The 24,225-nt window shown below is 46.1% G+C and overlaps 2 protein-coding genes across 2 annotated transcripts in view; one reads left to right on the top strand and one right to left on the bottom strand.

Moving 5' to 3' along the window:
- The window catches only part of LOC310840430 (uncharacterized protein), a gene marked incomplete at its 5' end in the record, with an annotated part of 135,589 nt that overhangs the window by 52,521 nt on the left and 58,843 nt on the right, over positions 1-24,225 (top strand). The gene's annotated exons all lie outside the window — the stretch shown is intronic.
- The window catches only part of TNFRSF21 (TNF receptor superfamily member 21), a 39,292-nt gene that overhangs the window by 5,139 nt on the left and 9,928 nt on the right, over positions 1-24,225 (bottom strand). The window contains exon 4 of the mRNA XM_083730342.1: positions 16,684-16,949. Coding sequence (XP_083586468.1) covers positions 16,684-16,949 — 266 coding nt within the window. The remainder of the gene's footprint in view (positions 1-16,683; positions 16,950-24,225) is intronic.

The raw sequence follows: 24,225 nt of genomic DNA, 5'->3' as shown, positions 1-24,225 counted from the left end.
GGGCAGGGAATCCTTGGTGCAGCGGGGAGGTTGGTACACCAGTAGGAATCCTGTACTGCCCCTATTGCCCAACTTCCAGAACATGCACTCAGAAAACTGGGTCTTCCCAATAGGACGCCTGGTGCAGACTAATGACTTCCTAAAAATCACTGCAACCCCCTCCCTGCCCACATGACCTGGCTTGCTGTGCGTAAGAGAAACCTGGTGGGCAAGCAGCGGCAAGGACAGGCCCATCTGCTTCATCCAACCAGGTCTCTATCACACATGCCAGGTCAAATCCTCCATCCACAATCAGTTCGTGGATGGCAGTGGTTTTATTCATCATTGACCTGGCATTGCACAGCAACACTTTCAGGTCATGTGGGTTTCCCTTGCTGATTCCTATATCCTTCCGGTCAGGACCAGACCCGGAGGCAGGAATAGTCCTCAAACAACGACTGTACCTGCCTCCTCGGTAATGACATGGTCTGGTCTTAGCATAACTCCTCCTCCTGCCCGTGATCACTGAGATCGGGTGTCCCAATACACCCCCCCCCCCGTTGAACCTGCCCCAGCCATTCTATTGGCTGAGGCCCACTCCCAGGCAGCCCTGACCCTTCCCCTTAAAAAGCAAAGTACAAACTATATAATAACTTAACAGAATAATAAAATATAAACAAAGCAAAAAACAATAGTGCTCAAATTAAACTACTCCTCATGCTGACTAAATGCTTATCCCACCCCAAGCAAAAATAAAATAATAAAATAAAATAATATTATAAAAAACAACAACAACCATTTAAGGTGCTGCAAATTAAAAGCGCTTAAAACATTTAAAACCATTTTGTCCCTTGCTGCAGGTAGCTGCTCAGGCCTCTAAACTGCAGTGGTGAGTGCTGAGTGCAGGCCCCGCTCCCCAGGCCAGGTGGAATTGGCAGGCGAGGGAGCAGTCCTCCCAGCACTCAGGCAGGCAAAGGTGCCTGTGCTGAATAGTAAGAAGAGGCTGCCCTTTCCCCAAGAAGATACAGCCGTACCTTGGTTGTCAAACGCCCTGGAACTCGGACATTTTGGCTCCCGAACACTGTGCACCGGTTTGAGAATGTTCTTTTGGAACCTGAACATCCAATGGGGCTTTTAAAGAAATATACTTTTAAGTGATTTTTTTAAAGAAGTGGACACAGTAAAAGTGTGGGGGGGGGGAGTAAAACTGAACTATTTAACCACTAGATGGGCAAAGAGCCTCTTAGGCCCCTCTGTGCCTGCCAGCCAGCATCCTGCCTAATGCTCTGACACCAAGAGCAAGTCTATTGCAGCCGGGGCTGAACGCTGACTCACCCACAGAGCCTTGCCTTAAAGGGGGGCGGGGGGGGGTTCCCAAGAACAAAAGGAGAATACACACATGCACACACAGAGTGCTCAGCTAGCCAATTCATTTCTCAATTTGAACAAAGCAGCATTCATGTAAAAATGTCTTAAAACTCAAGTGAACTCAGCTGAGCACGTGCAGGTTCCACATGCAAAAAGAGGGAAGCAGAAACAAGTTTCCTACACAGCAGCTGTTTGGGCTTTGATATTTGGTAGCTTAGATGATTAGTAGCTCCATCCTCTTCTCTTCTTCCCCCTTTGAATGAGCGCCCTTGTGCATGGTTTTGTGCTTGAGCACACGTAATGGAGGCTAGGAGGCAGCAGAATGAGGTGGACCAGATTGCAGGAGGGGCTCATCCTATTGGAAATTCGCTTTGTGGGTAGGAAATTAGCATGCTAAAGAAGGTGCTAGGCTACAATGTCTTTACCTGTTACAGAATGCAGAAGACTGTGTGAGAGAGAAGCCATGCTCAGAGACAATGCCAAAGGCAGAAGCAAAAATGTTCCTGCGGCCACATGTACCTCCAGCCATGCAACCAGAGATGTTTTTAATGGAAGGTGTTGGGGACAATGGATGTCGGCATTAGATATGTGCTTTGCTTCTGAGCTACGGCCTGTACATATATTTGAATATGGCAAGGAAAGAGAATTAATAATAATAAAAAAAATTATTTATATCCCGCCCTCCCCAGCTGAAGCTGGGCTCAGGGCGGCTAACAACAATTAAAATAATCCAACATTCTAAAAACATTCATTATAAAATTAATTAAAATCAAATTGATGGCAACCATTAAGCAAAATTCTGTGCAGGTTGCCAGAGGTGGGGGTCAGGCTGCGCCCTGACCAAAAGCCTGGTGGAACAGCTCTGTCTTGCAGGCCCTGCGGAAAGATGTCAGGTCCCGCTTTTGTGCATCTGAAGAAGTGTGCATGCACACGAAAGCTCATGCCAATAACAAACTTAGTTGGTCTCTAAGGTGCTGCTGGACGGAATTTTTTTTTATTTTGGACCAAGGTGAGCACAGGACTTGATTGCCTCCCTCCAGCTCACAAGCATTCCGTCTCGCAAACATCCAAATACTTACTGCTTTGCTAACTAGAGATAGCTTGCTACTTTTTTGATCAACCCAACATTTGTAGCTGTGGCATTCCTGGCAGTTTAAGTCAAGAGAGATTAATATTGCTAACCACCAGTATAAAGGCCTCAATACATGGCCCAAACATGAGACGCAAAATGAGTAAATATTCCACAGTCGGAATAATCAATATACAGAAGTCATTGCTGTTAAACTGAGAAGGTTTAACGGCAATAAAAACACATTCTGAGCCCTTTGTGCAAGCAGCCGGCCCAATCTCCACTGGGCTCAGAAGCAGGTTCCTAAACTGCTTCTCAGCACTGTGGCTTCCCTAAATTGCAGCAAGGAGGATCTGGGCCCCAGAGCTTCCTGGTCCTTCCCAAAGAAAGGGCTGCCTCTGTGCAATGGGGCTGACTGGGCCTGCGTCAGGAGCAGCTGGCTCTGGCAGGGAAGGGAGTGACAGGAGGAAACGGGAAATGAAAAGGGGTCATAGGAGGACAGAAGAGGACGCCCAGGAGAGCAGATACTGTTACCCTCAGTTACTCAAGGCAATTAGCTCCCATGACTGCTAATAAAATATCTCCATGAACCCAGTATAATCCACCACGACTTTCCAGACTCTGTGTGTCTCCTTCTAGGCAGCCTTCAGGCAAAACAGTCAGATCCCAGTCATGCAATTCTCTGCTAAAATCCTGTATTTTAAAAATATTTTTATTTATTTATTAAATTTGTACACCACCCTTTATCCATAGATCTCAGGGCAGTTCACAACATAAAAAATACGAGATAAAAAACATGAAGCACATAATAAAAAATGCGAACAAAACAAACCCACACCCCCATGAGAGGCGCCTGGACACGCTTTGCCTATGCTAATCTTGTACCAAGGTCACATATGGACATGTTTGCCAAGCTTGAACTAGTGCAACCTCTGTCTACCCCTCCCCTTTTGTGACATGTCAGTGATGTAAAGATGATGTATCAATGATGCTGTATGAACTGTATTCTGGGATATTGTGGGAAGTTTTAGAAGTCAATGTTGCCCCATCCTCGGGGTTCCTTACTCCTGTGGGGACCTGCTGAGCAACAATAAAGATCATGATCTACTGACCACTGTTTGGCTAGAATTTCCTTCTTTTACTGACCGCATGGACCCGTGGGGGACTTGTACCCCGACAAGCTGGGCTGTTGAGTAGTCTCTCACCCCAGAACTTTTCCTTATCAGCGCCAACATCAAAATGGTGGGTGTCTAGTCTGCCAGAATTTCTCCCAGGAGCATACTTGACCCCTTCCTTTATTTTCACCAGAGGTGGGTGGATTCTGTAGCCAAAGAGCAGATTAGAAGCTCAAATTTCCAACCACATGCAGAGCTGGGGAAGTGAAATGATCAAGCGGGACTCAACTCGCTTCCATTCAAATCTCACATTTGTCACAAACCCAGTAGATGGTCTTGGACCAGTCACTATTCTTTCAGCCTCAGTCCACATGGTAATCCTGCTGGCCTACCTTACAAGGTTGTGGCCAGGTGAGATAAAGAGCTGTGTAAATGGAAAGTGTTGTATTAATTATAGCACCTGCATAACAATTACAGCCAGCCTGCCCAGTAGCCAAGGTGACTATGGCCCAGATCAGATGCCATACTAAACCGCGGTTTGTAATGCAGACAAATCTCACAGAAATATTACATGTGGGTGTTTTAAAAAAAGAAAGGTTCAACAATTTCCAAGACCCTGCTATTTACAATTCCCCGCTCACACCACCATGTCTACATGCATCAATTACTGCCTCAATGCAGCATGGCATGGATGCTATCAGCCTGTGCTTCATGAAGTCCAGGGTCAACGCAGCCGTCTACCAGGAGATTTTGGAGCACTTTGTGCTTCCTTCTGCAGACGAGCTTTATGGAGACGCTGACTTCATTTTCCAGCAGGACTTTGTCACCTGCCCACACTGCCAAAAGTACCAAAACCTGGTTTGGTGCCCATGGGATTACTGTGCTTGATTGGTCAGCAAACTCACCTGACCTGAACCCCATAGAGAATCTATGGGGCATTGCCAAGAGAAAGATGAGAGACATGAGACCGAGAAAGCAGAAGAGCTGAAGGCTGCTATTGAAGAAGTCTTCCATAAGACCTCAGCAGTGCCACAGGCTGAGAGCATCCATGCCACACCGCAGTAATTGATGCAAAAGGGGCCCAAACCAAGTACTGAGTACATATGCATGCTTCTACTTCTCAGAGGTCCAATATTGCTCTATTTGCAGCCCTTGTTTTGCTGATTTCATTTAATATTCTAATTTTCTGAGATTGTTAATTTGGGGTTTTCATCAGCTGTATGCCATGATCATCACAATTATAACAAATAAAGGCTTGACATATCTCACTTTGCGTGTCATGAGTCTATCTCATTTATTAGTTTTACCTTTTAAGTTGAATTACTGAAATAAACGAACTTTTCCATGATATTCTAATTTTCCAAGTTTCACCTGTATATACACATGCTAAAACTTCATGATCTGATGAAGCGGACGGCAGTTCGGGAAGCTTCTGCTGCGACAAATGTGTTAAGTCATTTGGATGCCACAAGACTTTGAAATGTCCCAGTTTCACCATGATTGCTTCAATTCATTGTCTTGTGCATTTGTAGAAATTGACTTTTCATGGAAATAGACTACAATTGAACATTTTCTGCAAAAGAGAATCTCTTTGCATAATTTCTGGAGTCTTTTCCAAAACTGCATTTGTCCTCAACTAAATTCCCTTCCCTTTCCTAACAGAGCAAGCTCAAGAAGATAGTGTATAGTTTAAGTTTCAAGAAACAGTCACTTTGCATTACAGATATCCGAAACTGCACCTGCTAGCTGCTAAATCCCACCAGAACCACTGACACACACACACACACACACACACACACACACACACACATTTCATCATCGATGCCTCTGAGAACAAGCATGGCTGGAGATGCTGTCTGAAGAGCCAGTGCAACTGTGCTCATTGTAAAATGCACCTCAAATCTGAAAAGCACTTTGTCCTTGAAGGAACATTTTTCTACAGCCAGGCCATACAGATGCAGATTGGGCCAGCTGTGTTACAGAAGGATACTTTGTGTTCTAAGCAGGAATTCTCTGGGTTCCAATAACACTGAAAAATAAAAGGGAAAGTGCTCCATATTTGCCAGAGTAATACCTTTCTTTTTATTTTTTAAAGACTTAGATTTCTGGACAATTTTAATGACCAATAATCATTTGCAGGTATTACTGATCCATTCAGTTTTTATTGTTATATGTTCATCACGCTCAATGGAGACTGCAACATGCTTTGCCCAGCTTAGACAACTGCCACCTTCTTAGCTGAATATGTATTGTAGATAAGGACATTGAGCAAATGTGATGGATTAAGGGAGGGGCCCATCTAACCCCCAGCTTCCTGTTTCCACAGTGGCCAACCAGCTACCTATGAGATGCACAGAAGCACAACAGCAGTCTCTCCAGCTGTGACTCCCAGAAACTGGTACAGGCAAGTTGCCATTTACGTGAGTTCAAGGCACACACAACTGCACACACATGCAGAAGTGGGCCTTAAAAGTGGCAAAAGCGGTCCTAAAAGAACACGAAAATTGCAAAAACGGGCGCCTTTGCACTGACCTTTGAGGCCAAATTCCACAACAATCATGCCCTCCATTCTACCAGGTTTTGATTTTGCCCACTTTATGCTGTCCTCTAAAACCAGTGTCCACACAACTAAATTTTACTCAGAGCAGAAATGAGGGTCTGGTTTGGAACAAATCTCCCTTTGGGATGAAGATAAAATTTAAATGGAGGGGAGTAGATCTAGGAATTCTGAGTGTGGGAGCACAGAATAGCAAGGCAGCAACGCCAATGAAGTGCACAAGTGCCAAAGTCACTGGATATATGTCTTTATTTCCTAACACCTGGAGCCTTCAAATCAAGATGTATGAACTGGAATGCTTGCGTCCCAGCCTTGCAGTCTGAGCGCCACCAGTGCTTGAGACAGAGAAGATGCAAATTCCTTGACTAAGGAAGATGTGGGGGAAATTGCTTTCATGGAAAATGGAATAAAATAAACTGGCATTTTCCCACTAAGCTGATGCTACTGCTTGAACTGGAGAAATACTGTGAAAGACATATTTGCAAGTAACCAAAGGGACACCTTCCATGGGTTCACTTTTCGTGGCGAGCTTACAAAGGAAAGACCTTGCTATACTTCCCTGAAGCTATTAAGATGTGTGTGGAAGTGACTGAAAAGACTTAAGTACAGCTTACTAAAGAGATTAATGACCCAATTCCATTACTTTCTAGCATAAGCCACAACTTGCTCTGCTGGTAATTGATGAATGCAGAGCTGTAAAAAAAACAAAAACCATTCCAACTTCCCAGCTGTCACAGCTGCCTAAGAACAACATGTCCAATTTTTTGCTACTGCTTGGGAACTTATATTTTCTCGGGCATCTTGTTCTCCTACTTAGCCGGTTTCCTTTCTCTTCTGATCATTGCACCACTTCCTTTAGAAGGTAGTATGATCTTAATTACCATATTTTTCGCTCTATAAGTCGCACCAGACCACAAGACGCACCTAGTTTTTGGAGGAGGAAAACAATCAAAAAAATATTCTGAATCTCAGAAGCCAGAACAGCAAGAGGGATCAATGCGCAGTGAAAGCAGCAATCCCTCTTGCTGTTCTGGCTTCTGGGATAGCTGCGCAGCATGCATTCGCTCCATAAGACGCACACACATTTCCCCTTACTTTTTAGGAAGGGAAAAGTGAGTCTTATAGAGCAAAAAATACGGTACCTAAAGGGATTCTCCTAGTGTGACATCCTAGTGTGTCTGTTTAGGACACAAAATGTACAAAGGAAAGGAACTAAGAGCATAATCTGGCAAAAATGGAGTACACTTAGTTCCCACTCATTTTATGGGGAGACTGGAGGACATTCTTAGAATCATAGAATCATAGAGTTGGAAGAGACCACAAGGGCCATCGAGTCCAACCCCCTGCCAAGCAGGAAACACCATCAGAGCACTCCTGACATACGGCTGTCAAGCCTCTGCTTAAAGACCTCCAAAGAAGGAGACTCCACCACACTCCTTGGCAGCAAATTCCACTGTCGAACAGCTCTTACTGTCAGGAAGTTCTTCCTAATGTTTAGGTGGAATCTTCTTTCTTGTAGTTTGGATCCATTGCTCCGTGTCCGCTTCTCTGGAGCAGCAGAAAACAACCTTTCTCCCTCCTCTATGTGACATCCTTTATTATATTTGAACATGGCTATCATATCACCCCTTAACCTCCTCTTCTCCAGGCTAAACATGCCCAGCTCCCTTAGCCGTTCCTCATAAGACATCGTTTCCAGGCCTTTGACCATTTTGGTTGCCCTCCTCTGGACACGTTCCAGTTTGTCAGTGTCCTTCTTGAACTGTGGTGCCCAGAACTGGACACAGTACTCCAGTTGAGGTCTGACCAGAGCAGAATACAGTGGCAATATTACTTCCCTTGATCTAGATGCTATACTCCTATTGATGCAGCCCAGAATTGCATTGGCTTTTTTAGCTGCCGCGTCACAGTGTTGGCTCATGTCAAGTTTGTGGTCAACCAAGACTCCTAGATCCTTTTCACATGTACTGCTCTCAAGCCAGGTGTCACCCATCTTGTATTTGTGCCTCTCATTTTTTTTGCCCAAGTGCAATACTTTACATTTCTCCCTGTTAAAATTCATCTTGTTTGTTTTGGCCCAGTTCTCTAATCTGTCAAGGTCGTTTTGAAGTGTGATCCTGTCCTCTGGGGTGTTAGCCACCCCTCCCAGTTTGGTGTCATCTGCAAATTTGATCAGGATGCCCTTGAGTCCATCATCCAAGTCGTTGATAAAGATGTTGAATAAGACCGGGCCCAAGTCAGAACCCTGTGGCACCCCACTATTCACTCTTCTCCAGGATGAAGAGGAACCATTGATGAGCACCCTTTGGGTTCGGTCAGTCAGCCAGTTACAAATCCACTGAGTGGTAGCATAGTCAAGACCGCATTTTACCAGCTTCTTTACAAGAATATCATGGGGCACCTTGTCAAATGCCTTGCTGAAATCAAGGTAGGCTACATCTACTGCGTTCCCTTCATCTACCAGGCTTGTAATTCTGTCAAAAAACGAGATCAGGTTAGTCTGACATGACTTATTTTTCAGAAATCCATGCTGACTCTTAACTCTGCCATTGCTAAGATAAATAAAACTGTGCTGCAAATTTTTAGGGCCATAACTATTTTGCCGACACAAACATGCTTTGCCAGCACATGCATCATCACATAAAGAGTTCCACCAATTTTGCTGGACTTCTATCAACCAAATGACCAGGATACCCTTCTGCAGGGAAAGCAACAAGGAAAAATGAACAAGAGGTCCAGATACATGTTTCAGTTTCTTGTGACCAACCTTCAGGATGGGTTCCGGGTTTCAGGGGGCCTTGACATTATATTTATGGCCAGCACAGAGGAAGGCCTCCCTTCCTCTCCCGAACTACAAGAGACTAGCCTTTTTAGCAGGCTAGTAAAAAGTCTGGTAAAACTGAATGCAGATTTCCAAAAAATAGCAAGGAGAGACAAGAAGGCCTTCTTAAACGAGCAATGCAAAGAAATAGAGGAAAGCAATAGAATGGGAAAAACCAGAGATCTGTTCAAGAAAATTGGAGATATGAAAGGAACATTTCGTACAAAGATTACCATAATAAAAGACAAAAGTGGAAAGGACCTAACAGAAGCAGAAGACATCAAGAAGAGGTGGCAAGAATACACAGAGGAACTATACCAGAAAGAAATGGATGTCTCGTATACCCCAGGTAGTGTGGTTGCTGACCTTGAGCCAGACATCCTGGAGAGTGAGGCCAATGGGCCTTAGAAAGCACTGCTAATAACAAGGCCAGTGGAAGTGATGATATTCCAGCTGAACTATTTAAAATTTTAAAAGGTGATGCTGTTAAGGTGCTACACTCAATATGCCAGCAAGTTTGGAAGACTCAGCAGTGGCCAGAGGATTGGAGAAGATCAGTCTACATCCCAATCCCAAAGAAGGGCAGTGCCAAAGAATGCTCCAACTACCGCACAATTTCACTCATTTCACACACTAGCAAAGTTATACTTAAAATTATACAAGGAAGGCTCAAGCAGTATGTGGACCGAGAACTCCCAGAAGTGCAAGCTGGATTTCGAAGGGGCAGAGGAACCAGAGACCAAATTGCAAACATGCGCTGGTTTATGGAGAAAGCTAAAGAGTTCCAGAAAGACATCTACTTCTGCTTCATTGACTATGCAAAAGTCTTTGACTGTGTTGACCACAGCAAACTATGGCAAGTTCTTAAAGAAATGGGATTGCCTGATCACCTCATCTGTCTCCTGAGAAATCTCTATGTGGGACAAGAAGGTACAGTTAGAACTGGATATGGAACAACTGATTGGTTCAAAATTGGGAAAGGAGTACGGCAAGCCTGTATATTGTCTCCCTGCTTATTTAACTTATATGCAGAATTCATCATGCGAAAGGCTGGGCTGGATGAATCCCAAGCCAGAATTAAGATCGCCAGAAGAAATATCAACAACCTCAGATATGCAGATGACACAACCTTGATGGCAGAAAGTGAGGGTGCATTAAAGAAGCTTTTAATGAGGGTGAAAGAGGAGAGCGCAAAATATGGTTTGAAGCTCAACATAAAAAAAACGAAGATCATGGCCACTGGTCCCATCACCTCCTGGCAAATAGAAGGGGAAGAAATGGAGGCAGTGAGAGATTTTACTTTCTTGGGCTCCATGATCACTGCAGATGGTGACAGAAGCCACGAAATTAAAAGATTGCCTGCTCCTTGGGAGAAAGGCGATGGCAAACCTAGACAGCATCTTAAAAAGCAGAGACATCACCTTGCCAACAAAGGTCCGTATAGTTAAAGCCATGGCTTTCCCAGTAGTGATGTGTGGAAGTGAGAGCTGGACCATAAAGAAGGCTGATCGCCGAAGAATTGATGCTTTTGAATTATGGTGCTGGAGGAGACTCTTGAGAGTCCCATGGACTGCAAGAAGATCAAACCTATCCATTCTGAAGGAAATCAGCCCTGAGTGCTCACTGGAAGGACAGATTGTGAAGCTGAGGCTCCAATACTTTGGCTACCTCATGAGAAGAGAAGACTCCCTGGAAAAGACCCTGATGTTGGGAAAGATGGAGGGCACAAGAAGAAGGGGACGACAGAGGACATGATGGTTGGATAGTGTTCTCGAAGCTACAAACGTGAGTCTGACCAAACTGCGGGAGGCAGTGGAAGACAGGAGTGCCTGGCCTGCTCTGGTCCAGGGGGTCACGAAGAATCGGACACGCCTAAACGACCAAACAACAACAAAAGGTCTTCAGGAGTCGGAGTTTGCTGCTGGTTGGTGGCCCGGTTCCTGTGTACCCATGTTGGTGGTTTCCACATGTTATATCACATAGAACAGTGGTTTTCAACCCCTGTGCAGTGGCACCCGGGGGTGCCTTGCATGATGGTTAGGGGTGCCTTGGGCAACACTGCCCTCTGGCCCTGTTTCCTTCCCTCCCTCCCTCCCTCCTCTGATGCCCTCTTGCGTCTCTGCCTCCCTGAGGCTTCCACAGCTGCATCTTGCAGCAGCCTTGGCTACAGGCTCCTCTGGGAGGCACCTCAAGAGATTCGGGGCGGCAGCAGTGGCTGCCCAAAAGAATCCCAAGGAGAGGTGAGAGAAGAGGAGGCTGAGGGAACACTCCACAAGGAAGGGTGTTTGAAAAAGAGTGAGGGGCTGCCAGTGCTGCAGGCAAGGGGTGACCTAACTGGGCTCCTGAAACCCACGGAGGTCTCGCAGAAAGAAGGTCGTTGGTCAAGTGAGCCATGGAACCAAGAAAGTTGAAACCCTCTGACACAGAATGAAAGCTTTCAGAATTGTGGGGCGCAGGGAAGCCCCCATAATGCTCTTGACTGGTCGCAGCTTGAACAGGAGCATTCCTGTTGGGGGATTTGTCACACTGCAGCATTTTGTTGCAAGCATCCATAGGGATGCGTTTGATACCATCGACCATGACATCCTTCTGGACCGTCTTGAGGGGCTGGGAGCAGTGGTTCCGCTCCTTCCTCCTGGGCCATGTTCAGAAAGTGGTGGTGGGGGATGAGTGTTCAGACCCCTGGGCTCTCACTTGTGGGGTGCCCCAGGGTTCTATCCTCTCCCCCATGCTTTTCAACATTTACATGCAGCCGCTGGGAGAGATCATCAGGAGGTTTGGGCTGGGTGTTCATCAGTATGCAGATGATACCCAGCTCTACCTCTCTTTTAAATCAGAACCAGTGAAGGCAGTGAAGGTCCTGTGTGAGTGTCTGGAAGCGGTTGGAGGATGGATGGCGGCTAACAGATTGAGGTTGAATCCTGACAAGACAGAAGTACTGTTTTTGGGGGACAGGAGGCGGGCAGGTGTGGAGGATTCCCTGGTCCTGAATGGGGTAACTGTGCCCCTGAAGGACCAGGTGCGCAGCCTGGTAGTCATTTTGGACTCACAGCTGTCCATGGAGACGCAGGTCAAATCTGTATCCAGGGCAGCTGTTTACCAGCTCCATCTGGTACGTAGGCTAAGACCCTATCTGCCTGCAGACTGTCTCGCCAGAGTGGTACATGCTCTGGTTATCTCCCGCTTGGACTACTGCAATGCGCTCTACGTGGGGCTACCTTTGAAGGTGACCCGGAAACTACAACTAATCCAGAATGCGGCAGCTAGACTGGTGACTGGGAGCGGCCGCCGAGACCATATAACACCGGTCTTGAAAGACCTACATTGGCTCCCAGTACGTTTCCGAGCACAATTCAAAGTGTTGGTGCTGACCTTTAAAGCCCTAAATGGCCTCGGTCCAGTATATCTGAAGGAGCGTCTCCTCCCCCATCGTTCTGCCCGGACACTGAGGTCCAGCTCCGAGGGCCTTCTGGCGGTTCCCTCACTGCGAGAAGCCAAGTTACAGGGAACCAGGCAGAGGGCCTTCTCGGTAGTGGCGCCCGCCCTGTGGAATGCCCTCCCATCAGATGTCAAAGCGATAAACTACCTGACATTCAGAAGACATCTGAAGGCAGCCCTGTTCAGGGAAGTTTTTAATATGCGACATTTTAGTGTATTTCTCATCTCTGTTGGAAGCCGCCCAGAGTGGCTGGGGAAGCCCAGCCAGATGGGCGGGGTACAAATAATAAATTATTATTATTATTATTATTATTATTATTATTATTATTATTATTATTATTATTATTATATTCCAGGACTTATGAAACACTGAGAGTGTCAGTTAAAAAGGGAGGGAAGAATTAGGGATTATTAGTCTATTTGAACCCCTAACAACTTACAGTATCCTGGCAATGGGGACAAGGGTCTGGGAACACAAAGAGCCACCCAGCCAGCAAGCCAGCCAGATGCACTCAAGGGGACAGCTTTCCTTTCCTTCAGTTTTATGGCATTCATGCAATAATAGTTTTTAGAAGCCCAATTTATGCAGGAAAAATGTCATGCAAATCTGCTGACTGTACATGTACTGTAAGCAAAACACCAGGAGGCTGTTATGAAACACCGCTGGCTTTCTGCCAAAGAGTCAGTCAGTCCTGTACACACTTGATGTTCTTAGACAAACTGCAGCGATGGAGAAGGGCGGGCTGTAGCTCAGCAGCAGAGCACCTGCTCGGCATGCAGAAGAAGGTCCCTCTTGGCAGCGCTGGGATTATCCCCTCTGAAACCCCAGAGAGCTGATGCCAGCCCAGTATTGAGAGAGATGAACCAGCAGCCGAGCTCAGCAAAAGGCAGTTTCTCCTGTCCCCATGTAACAATCCAGGACTGATTTTCTGTCACCTCCAAGACTGTATGCAAAACTGTTATCAAACTTCTGCACCAAGTAACCAAATTCTGCAACCGGCTTGAACTGGGCAAATCTACACACTTCCTCATTTTACCTCATTTATTCTCTTTCCAGTAGTCATAGGGATGAGCCAAGGAATTAATTACACACAAGGCACTGAAGCCCCACCATCTGCCCCATGGAAACTACAGTGGTACCTTGGGTTACAAACGCTTCAGGTTACAGATTCCGCTAAGCCAGAAATAGTACCTCGGGTTAAGAACTTTGCTTCAGGATGAGAACAGAAATCACGCGGTGGCAGTGGGAGGCCCCATTAGCTGAAGTGGTACCTCTGGTTAAGAACAGTTTCAGCTTAAGAATGGACCTCCGGAACGAATTCAGTTCTTAACCCGAGGTACCACTGTATTCCTTTCACTTTGGAGACTTCATCGGGCATGGGTGAGGGATTGAGCAATAATCAATGTCAGCCATGTTCACAGTAAGCCCATTGAAATCAATGGACTTAAGTGAATTACTTTAAGTACTCAGACTATGACTTGGCTGGATATCACCCACTGAATATGTACATTTGCAAACCTCTGGCTCCCTTGCAAAGCCCAACAAGCCCTGTGCTTCGAACTGTGAACCAGCTGTTTCAAATCCAACTGGTTTTTCTAAGAAGCAGTAGGAATTTGTTGTCTGAATTTCCTTGCTTTACACTTCACCTCATTCCTTTGTCATAGAAGGGACATAGTTGGAGGAGACTGTGAGGGTCATCTAGTCCAACCCTCGGCAATGCAGGAATCTCAGCCAAAGCATCCCTCCCTCACAGATGGCCAACCAACCTCTGCTTAAACACCTCCAAGGTAGGAGAGCCCAGCACCTCACAAGACAGTCCATTTTCCTTGTGTGCCTAGGTCTTTTCACACTGCTAGCCTGAGGGCAGGGACTTTGTTCATCATATTGATATGCAAGCTGTTCTGTGAAGCTTTGAATGAACGAAGGAATGAATTCTTAAGATACAAGTTGAAGTCTGCACCCACTACCACATCCTGCAGTTCCTTTGAGTTCCCACAGAAACATAACAGACAAAGAATCATATTCATGACATGATTTTAGGTAGGGTGATGTTGCATTAAGCTTTTAGACACAAATATTTGATGCAAGAACTCATCTAGCACAGAACAGAGACAACAGCTGTATGTGGCATAGTTAAGAAGAGGTTAGAGAAAAATGCTTAGCTTTCTGCTGTTTAAAATTAGAACAGGAACTGCAGCACATAACATGGTGAGACAAAGGTATTCATTATTTAAAACAATGAATCAGAAGCCAAGCTTGGTGCACAGATGACTCTGCTCAGGTTACAGCTGAGAATCCTGCACCCACAAGAACGAAGCCTAGGAGAGCAAATTTCAGATAACACAAAACAGACGAGGACGAGTCACTCATGCAACACCCTGTTCATAAAAAAACTGCCCCACTGAAGGGAACACAATAACACACAAAAAACTTTTTGATACACCATGATCTATTGCAAAGTATATTTACTAGGGAAAACAGGAACAAGAACAAAAGCTCAATGTTGTCAGAAAAGCCTCTGGCTTTGGACCAACAACCCACATATTGTGTTAGTCAGGTCTTTCTCCAGATAGAAGATTTTCAGCAAAAAGGAAACATGAATGTCCATAAGTAATAATAATAAAAATAATGATAAATAATATATTATTTATACTCCGCCCATCTGGCGGTGTTTCCCCAGCCACTTTGGGCGGCTCCCAAGTAAATGTTAGAAACACAATACAGCATAAAACATTAAAAACTTCCCTAAAAAGGGCAGCCTTCAGGTGTCTTTTAAAAGTAAGATAGTTGCTTATTTCCTTGACATCTGATGGGAGGGCATTTCACAGGGCGGGTGCCACTACCGAGAAGGCCCTCTGCCTGGTTCCCTGTAATTTGCCTTCTTGCAGTGAGGGAACTGCCAGAAGGCCCTTGGAGCTGGACCTCAGTGTCCGGGCAGAACGATGGGGGTGGAGACGCTCCTTCAGGTATATAGGACCCAGGCCATTTAGGGCTTTAAAGGTCAGCACCAACACTTTGAATTGTGCTCAGAAACGTGCTTGGAAAGTATAATGCAGTTTAAAAATAAAAGGCAGAGGCAAACCTGATTTAAACAAATGTGTAGAAAATCACCTGCTGCTGACTTGGCATTATGAAATGGTGCACTCTCTGTGGTATAATCAGGATCTCCGTAATACTGAGAGATTGCTGGAAGATAGTGGTAAAGTCCCACTTTGCTGCTTACCTACAGCATTGACACTGGCCAATTGTTTCAGAAAGCAACTTTAAACTACATTATGCACTGCTTAATTGGTAGGTACTAGTGTCATTTCATAGGGACGCGGGTGGCGCTGTGGGTAAAACCTCAGTGCCTAGAACTTGCCGATTGCATGGTCGGCGGTTCGAATCCCCGCGGCAGGGTGAGCTCCCATCGTTCGGTCCCAGCTCCTGCCCACCTAGCAGTTCGAAAGCACCCCTAAGTGCAAGTAGATAAATAGGGACCGCTTTATAGCGGGAAGGTAAACGGCGTTTCCGTGTGTGGCGCTGGTGCTGGCTTGCCAGCTGCAGCTTCGTCATGCTGGCCATGTGACCCGGAAGTGTCTTCGGACAGCGATGGCCCCTGGCCTCTTGAGCGAGATGAGCACGCAACCCTAGAGTCGGTCACGACTGGCCCGGACGGGCAGGGGTACCTTTACCTTTAGTGTCATTTCAGGGCTTCCAACTGCTTACAGCAGCATGGAGTGAAACAAGGAACAAGGAAACAAGGGGAAAGGGGAATTCTTCTGCTGGCTCCCTGTATTTTGCTGTACAATTCCCGCTTGACACCTGTAACCAATACCAGGATGCCTGAAGGAGGCGAAGGTCTGATCCAAGGGGGGATAGAACACAAGGGTTCCGTTATTATCTATCGGCACAGCCACCTCTCAAAACGGGAAGTATGGTCTCCTCCAGGTTCCATGAATTCATGGAACACAAAAAAGTAAGTGGAGCTCCATCAGATCGTTGAGGAAAATCTTTCAGGCCATAAGAAACTGGCAACATTTTGCCAGGAATGTAAAGATATGAGTTAAGATTCCTGCATTGCAGGGGACTGGACCGGATGAGCACCAGTCTTCCTTCCAGTTCTGCAAGTCTATGGTGCTATGAAGGTAGTTAAACCCTACAAAGGCCTATCCTGTTTGTAGGCCTCAAAATCAGCAGCAGGGACCGAGCCTTAATTCACTAATGCTGCAGCTCTAATTCCACTTACCTGAAAGTAAGTCCCATTGAATCCAATAGGTCTTACCTCTGAGCAGACATGGTCAGGATTGTGCTGGGCGTGAGCCAACAGAGCCAAGCATTACATGTGTATCTTACCTGCGTCGTGTCTTCCATTAAGCCCCTGATCTTCTCCACCACATCCGTGCGCCGGTGCTGACGGAGAGCGCTGATCAGCTGGGCAAGGCTGGCTTCAGAGCCCCTGATGGTCCAGTGCTGTAAAGCTGCATAGGCCCTCTCGTGGTCTGCAGAATAGCTGCTGGTGAAAGCAGCCACCTCCCGCTCGCTTGCATTGCACAGGAACTGGTAGATCTCCTTCCACTGGCTTCCAACTTGGGCTGCCACCAGCTTCAGAATGTCAATGCCTGTTTGACGGGCGATAACCCAAAAGAAAATTGAATTTTGCTTAGCATTCCCAGGGGTCATCGTTGCATATTCGGAGCAAGCAACAAGGTCCCTCACAGCGGTATTTCAAAAGCTTTTTTGTAGTCTACTGGTTAATATTTTTTCTGAACCAGAAGGTTCACTGAGAGGCCAACACCAATGCTCTGGCTTTCTTAATAGTGAGAGTGCCACCTTATGTCCTCCAAAAATGTGCCACGTTGGGGATCCTATGAGTAGCCCTGATCCTTGCCTCATGCAGTTATGGAGATGCCACTTTGGTTCACCTAAATTTGAAGGGTTCTAAAAAATGGGTATTATTGCTTGTACTTCTGCAATTCCCATACTGCAGAGATGGGCAGACTTTGGACTTTCAGGATCTACTTTGTTTTTTACTAGAACCCCAAGTTCTATTCACTGGAGTCTGGCAGTGGTGAGTTGGGCCCATGGGGAGCAACATTCCCCCATGACTGAAAGCATAATAATAGGAAGAGTTTTGGGATTTGAAAAGGATGGATGACCTGGGCCACCTCTGGAGAAAGCTTAGTACAAACTGTCTCACTTATCTATCCATACAGAACCTCAGGGCTCCACAGGCATCCAGAAGGCACCTTTCCCCATTTCCCTCTATGTGAAGTTCCAGAGGAGAGAACATGAGGAAAATACCTCTTGCAACCTGTGGATCCAGCTTACTTTGGGCCTCAACATCCCTTTCCCATATGCCCTAAGTGGTGGGAGGGCTCCTTTAATTTGTCTTCATTGCCAAAGGCTGCCAGCCAATTGTCTTCTGCTTCTGCTTCCCGTTGGCAATGGAGCAAAGGACAAGGAGACTTGTTTGTTGCCACCAGGAGCATGGAAGCCATGCACTACATAGAAGAATTTGAAGCTGAAAGACCAAGATATATATTAAATTGAGGAGGACTGAAGATGATAGCCAATACTTGGTTACAACTCAAATGTATTTCAGAATTACTCTGGCATTTATGCTGATGCCAAATTCAGAGAGACTGCACAGCCAACTCACTAGTATAAGGAAATAAAATGTTCCTTTTTTGCAAGCAGTGACCTTTCTATTCAAAGAGCAGCTTTAAAACAAAACTCAGGGACCAGGTACCTTGTTTAGTACTGATGGAGAGATGAAAAATACAAGCGCAACATATGAGCTGAAGTCCCAGCATGATAAGGCATTTTGGCTGCAAGTCTCTCAGAACACAGCTGTGAAAAGTGCCCCCATTGCAAACTGGCTGCACAGAAAGCACCTCTGCAGTTTCAGAATGGAGTTTTCTTCATCAAGCAAGCCAACAGGCCATTAGAGCCTCTTCTGGCTCATCAGTCTTCCCTTCCTCAGGCAGACAGCCTTGTCCATGCCTCCCACTACCCCTGTAGGACATTGCAGTGGTCCTTTGGAAGAATATATGCAAGCCAGGGGTCTCTCTTTGGATCTGAGGAGTGCTGTGTTTGTCAGTGCTTCTATCAAGTGCGGGTGATCCACCTCCATTCGCCCTGCCAATCTGCTACCATCAGTGGAATTCAGTGGGGTCAAGGAGAGTTCCCTTAACAGTATTGAAAGAATCTCTTAAGGGAACTCTTGCCAAACTCACTGAATTCCACCGACTGCAAGAATCTTCTGACATTGGAAAACAAACAGCTTTATTGCAAAAAAAAAATTCCTTCCAGTAGCACCTTAAAGACCAACTAAGTCAGTTCTTTAAGGTGCTACTGGAAGGATTTTTTGTTTTTGTTTTGACTATGGCAGACCAACACGGCTACCTATCTGTAGCTTTATTGCAGCATGACATTTTCATAGAATCATAGAATAATAGAGTTGGAAGAGACCACAAGGGCCATTGAGTCCAACCCCCTGCCAAGCAGGAAACACCATCAGAGCACTCCTGACATATGGTTGTCAAGCCTCTGCTTTGTTGTTGTTGTTGTTGTTTAGTCGTGTCCGACTCTTCGTGACCCCATGGACCAGAGAACGCCAGGCACCTCTGTCCTCCACTGCCTCCCGCAGTTTGGTCAACTCATGCTGGTAACCTCGAAAACACTATCCAACCATCTCGTCCTCTGTCGCCCCCTTCTCCTTGTGCCCTCCATCTTTCCCAACATCAGGGTCTTTTCCAGGGAGTCTTCTCTTCTCATGAGGTGGCCAAAGTACTGGAGCCTCAGCTTCAGGATCTGTCCTTCCAGTGAGCACTCAGGGCTGCTTTCCTTCAGAATGGAGAGGTTTGATCTTCTTGCAGTCCATGGGACTCTCAAGAGTCTCCTCCAGCACCATAATTCAAAAGCATCAATTCTTCGGCGATCAGCCTTCTTTATGGTCCAGCTCTCACTTCCATACATCACTACTGGAAGCCTCTGCTTCAAGACCTCCAAAGATGGAGACTCCACCACACTCCTTGGCAGCAAATTCCACTGTCGAACAGCTCTTACTGTCAGGAAGTTCTTCCTAATGTTTAGGTGGAATCTTCTTTCTTGTAGTTTGGATCCATTGCTCCGTGTCCGCTTCTCTGGAGCAGCAGAAAACAACCTTTCTCCCTCCTCTATGTGACATCCTTTATTATATTTGAACATGGCTATCATATCACCCTATGGGACGCGGGTGGCGCTGTGGGTAAAACCTCAGCGCCTAGGACTTGCTGATCGCATGGCCGGCGGTTCGAATCCCCGCGGCGGGGTGCGCTCCCGTCGTTCAGTCCCAGCGCCTGCCAACCTAGCAGTTCGAAAGCACCCCCAGGTGCAAGTAGATAAATATGGACCGCTTACCAGCGGGAAGGTAAACGGCGTTCCGTGTGCGCTGGCTCACCAGATGCAGCTTGTCATGCTGGCCACATGACCCGGAAGTGTCTTCGGACAGCGCTGGCTCCCGGCCTATAGAGTGAGATGAGCGCACAACCCTAGAGTCTGTCAAGACTGGCCCGTACGGGCAGGGGTACCTTTACCTTTTATCATATCACCCCTTAACCTCTTCTCCAGGCTAAACATGCCCAGCTCCCTTAGCCGTTCCTCATAAGGCATCGTTTCCAGGCCTTTGACCATTTTGGTTGCCCTCCACTGGACACGTTCCAGTTTGTCAGTGTCCTTCTTGAACTGGGGTGCCCAGAACTGGACACAGTACTCCAGTTGAGGTCTGACCAGAGCAGAATACAGTGGCACTATTACTTCCCTTGATCTAGATGCTATACTCCTATTGATGCAGCCCAGAATTGCATTGGCTTTTTTAGCTGCCGCGTCACACTGTTGGCTCATGTCAAGTTTGTGGTCAACCAAGACTCCTAGATCCTTTTCACATGTACTGCTCTCAAGCCAGGTATCACCCATCTTGTATTTGTGCCTCTCATTTTTTTTGCCCAAGTGCAATACTTTACATTTCTCCCTGTCAAAATTCATCGTTTGTTTTGGCCCAGTTCTCTATTCTGTCAAGGTCATTTTGAAGTGTGATCCTGTCCTCTGGGGTGTTAGCCACCCCTCCCAGTTTGGTGTCATCTGCAAATTTGATCAGGATGCCCTTGAGTCCATCATCCATGTCGTTGATAAAGATGTTGAATAAGACCAGGCCCAAGACAGAACCCTGTGGCACCCCACTAGTCACTCTTCTCCAGGATGAAGAGGAACCATTGATGAGCACCCTTTGGGTTCGGTCAGTCAGCCAGTTACAAATCCACTGAGTGGTAGCATAGTCAAGTCCGCATTTTACCAGCTTCTTTACAAGAATATCATGGGATCACATCTGCCAGTTCTTTTAATACTCTTGGAATGCCAGCTAATAAATAATTGCTCTTATTCACTATATTACGTTAGGCTTTCAACAAGCTTGAGACTTCCTTACTACAGAGTCTAACACCAGCCCAACTCAAGCCAGTACCTCTGAACACGCGCGGAGTGCCTTTCTCTAACAAAAAGCTAACTAGGCTCAGCAAACAATAACCCAAACATGGACAGAAAACAACACCACATCATAAACACAAATCACCTGGAAGAGCTTGTGAGGAGGACTGAGAGGGGGGCAAGGGGAGCAGGACAAAGGCAATTTAAAGCTGCAAACTAGTTTTGAGTATTTGCAGACTGCTGTTCTCATTGAACAGATATTGCAGATCAGCTTTCCCCTTATCCCCAAATCGCAGCAGTTGGCAAAGTCACAAATCCCGAGTTTTCATTTTTACGTACGTGAACTAAGTCTCATTAGACTGGGTGGTATTTAATTGGGGAAAAATATTAAAATGATCATTTTGTAGGATATAAACATTTTCTATGCTACTATTTTCCATGAGATTATAGGCTTATGGATCAACTAAATCAAGGTTATGGATCTTAAAAAATAAGAATAATCACATATGCTCCAATTAATTTCCTCCTTTATTTAAACCCTCCCTGTTTTATTATCCATTTAATTTCCATGATTCCATCCTCCTTTCCTGTGCTGGCTTCAGTCCCCCCCTCTTTTGGGGGGGGTGCTTGGGAAAGATGCCCTCTGTCCCCCTGCTCATGAAGTGCCTCATTGCCCGCTGTCAGCCCTGCCCAATCCAGCTTTCTCCTTCAGGGCTCCACTTGCATAGTTGCCGAGAAGGGGCAAATTAATTACTAGAAGAAAAAGATAACAAATTGAAACTGAAAAAATATAAGGAAGTAAAACATCACCAAACAGGGTGGATTCAGTACCACCATCAGAACACTGTTCTGAAGTGTTCAGAACAGATAACAAACAAGGTTTTGCAAGAGAAATTCGAATATAGGACAAAGAATTGTAACAAAATAGGACAAAGGTAATCTCAAAAATGTATGAAATTTTACTAGAGTGGGGGGTGAAGGATGAACAAGTAAAAGAGGTAATGATTAAATGGGCAATGGACATAGGCAAACCTATTCAGTTATCATCATGGGGGAAATTATGGAAAGAGAATTGGAGATTTACAGCTTGTGAGCCGATAAAGGAAAATTTGTTAAAGATGTTTTATAGATAGTATTTAACACCACGCAAAATATTTAAAATGTATAAAACAAAATCTAAATTTTGTTGGAGGTTCAATCAAGCAGAGGGGACACTCCTACATATGTGGTGGACCTGTGATAAAATTAAGAACTTCTGGGATTTGGTATATGAAGAGTTGAAGAAAATATTTAAACAAGCTTTTGTAAAAAAACAACAACCCAGAAGCTTTTCTATTGGGAATATTAGACTCAGATATCACTGGAGAAAACACAAAAATATTCCTGTATGCAACATCGGCGGCAAGAATCCTAAATGCCAAAAATTGGAAAAACAAGTCAGACCAACAAAAAAAGAGTGGCAAGAAAAATTATGTGATTATTTTGAGTTGGCTAGAATGACAGATGCAGTTAGGGGTCAGTCTAAACAAAAATTTCAAAAGGATAGAGATTATCTTAAAAAGCAGTGCCCTCAAATTAATACGTGGACTTCTTTTGATTAACTTTTGCAAAACAAATTAGGCTATAAAAGTCTAAAATAGAAAGAAAAGTAGGAAAAAACAAAATGAGAAGGAAACAGTTTATTAAATATGAAAGTAGACGCGGGTGGCGCTGTGGGTTAAACCACAGAGCCTAGGACTTGCCAATCAGAAGGTCGGCGGTTCGAATCCCCACGACGGGGTGAGCTCCCGTTGCTCAGTCCCTGGTCCTGCCCACCTAGCAGTTTGAAAGCACGTCAAAGTGCAAGTAGATAAATAGGTACCACTCTGGCAGGAAGGTCAACAGTGCTTCCGCGCACTGCTCTGGTTCACCAGAAGCGGCTTAGTCATGCTGGCCACATGACCTGGAAGCTGTACGCTGGCTCCCTCAGCCAATAAAGTGAGATGAACAACACAACCCCAGAGTCGGTCATGACTGAACCTAATGGTCAGGGGTCCCTTTACCTTTTTAAACTCGCGCTGAGGATGAAGGAAGTCAATTAGAAGAAAGGAAGAAGTGAAATATGGTGATATGTTTATTATTTGTTTAGTATTTGTGTCTATATTCGTACTTGTATTTGTACAGTATTTTCTTTTTAAGTTTGTTCTTTTAGTGTCGTGTGTGTTGTGTTGCAACAATAACATTTATTTTAAAAAAAGAAGAAGGGGCAAATTAAGGGCAAAGGGATCAATTAAAAGCAACAGACTGAAACAACTAGGAAAGGCAGCCCTTTCTGGCAGCGTGCGCCACAGTGACCTGTTTTGCTAAGAGTGGCTTCGGTTTGGTTCCCTGCCTCCTGGGGAGGTTTAAGGCATCAAGCAAGCAAAGGCTAACAGGTAGGCTCCCGCCCCAGGATACTTGCATACAGTGGTACCCCGCAAGACAAATGCCTCGGAAGATGAAAAACTCGCAAGACGAAAGAGTTTTTCGTTTTTTGAGTTGCTTCGTAAGACAAATTTCCCTATGGGCTTGCTTCGCAAGACGAAACGTCTTGCGAGTTTGTTTCCTTTTTCTTAAAGCCGTTAATACTGTACCAAGTTTGAAGCGGGAACTGGGCTGGCAGGGAGCGAGCGAGGGAGCGACCTACCTTTTCCAGAGGGATCCTCTTCTGGAGAGGGCACAGAGGAGGCAGGTGGGCTGGAATCCAGCGGATCTGGCTGGGTCTCTGCGCCTGCGCCGCCGCCGCCGCCTCTGCCTCTCTCTCCCCCTCCCTCTCTCTCCCCAAAATGGCTGCTCCATTTTGCCCTAACTGCGTGAAGGCAGGAGGAGGGGGACCAAGGAGGAGGAGGAGGCATCCACTGCGCTTGGGCCGCCGCGAAGGCGCCTTTGCGGGGGTGGGAAGAAGCCGGGAGCAGCTGCCAAGACTGTGGGGAGCCCGGTGGTGTGGCGCAAGGTAACGGGGGGAGCAAAGGAGAGTCCGCGCCGGGCGCTTCGTGCGTCCGCCCTCGGTTCCTGGGCTCGAACTTCCTTTGGCACCTCGTGGAGAGAGAGGGAGAGGAGCAGGCTGGGGCTTTGATGTGGGACGCGGTTTGGCGGAGCGAAGACGCTGCAAGGCTTGGCGACAGAGGAAGGGGGGCTGTTTTTGTGGGGAGGTGGGAGGGGGTGTCTTTGCCTCTTCCTGCCAACAGATCCTCCAGGCTGAGGAAACTCCTCCTGCTGGGGAGCGACCCGCTTTGTGCATTTCCCGCTATCCCATTTTAAAAGCAGTACTGTACTGTAATAATGTTCATAATACAGTACCAGGGTGCATCCGTGCTTCGCAAGACGAAAAAATCCACAAGACGAAGAAACTCGCAGAACGGATTAATTTTGTCTTGCGAGGCACCACTGTATCGCCATTAATCATTAGCCAGC

This window comes from Podarcis gaigeae (assembly GCF_964106915.1).
Source record: "Podarcis gaigeae genome assembly, chromosome: 3".
NCBI lineage: Eukaryota > Metazoa > Chordata > Lepidosauria > Squamata > Lacertidae > Podarcis > Podarcis gaigeae.
Note: the sequence above shows the minus strand (reverse complement) of the source record. Positions and strands in the feature narration are given on the sequence as shown.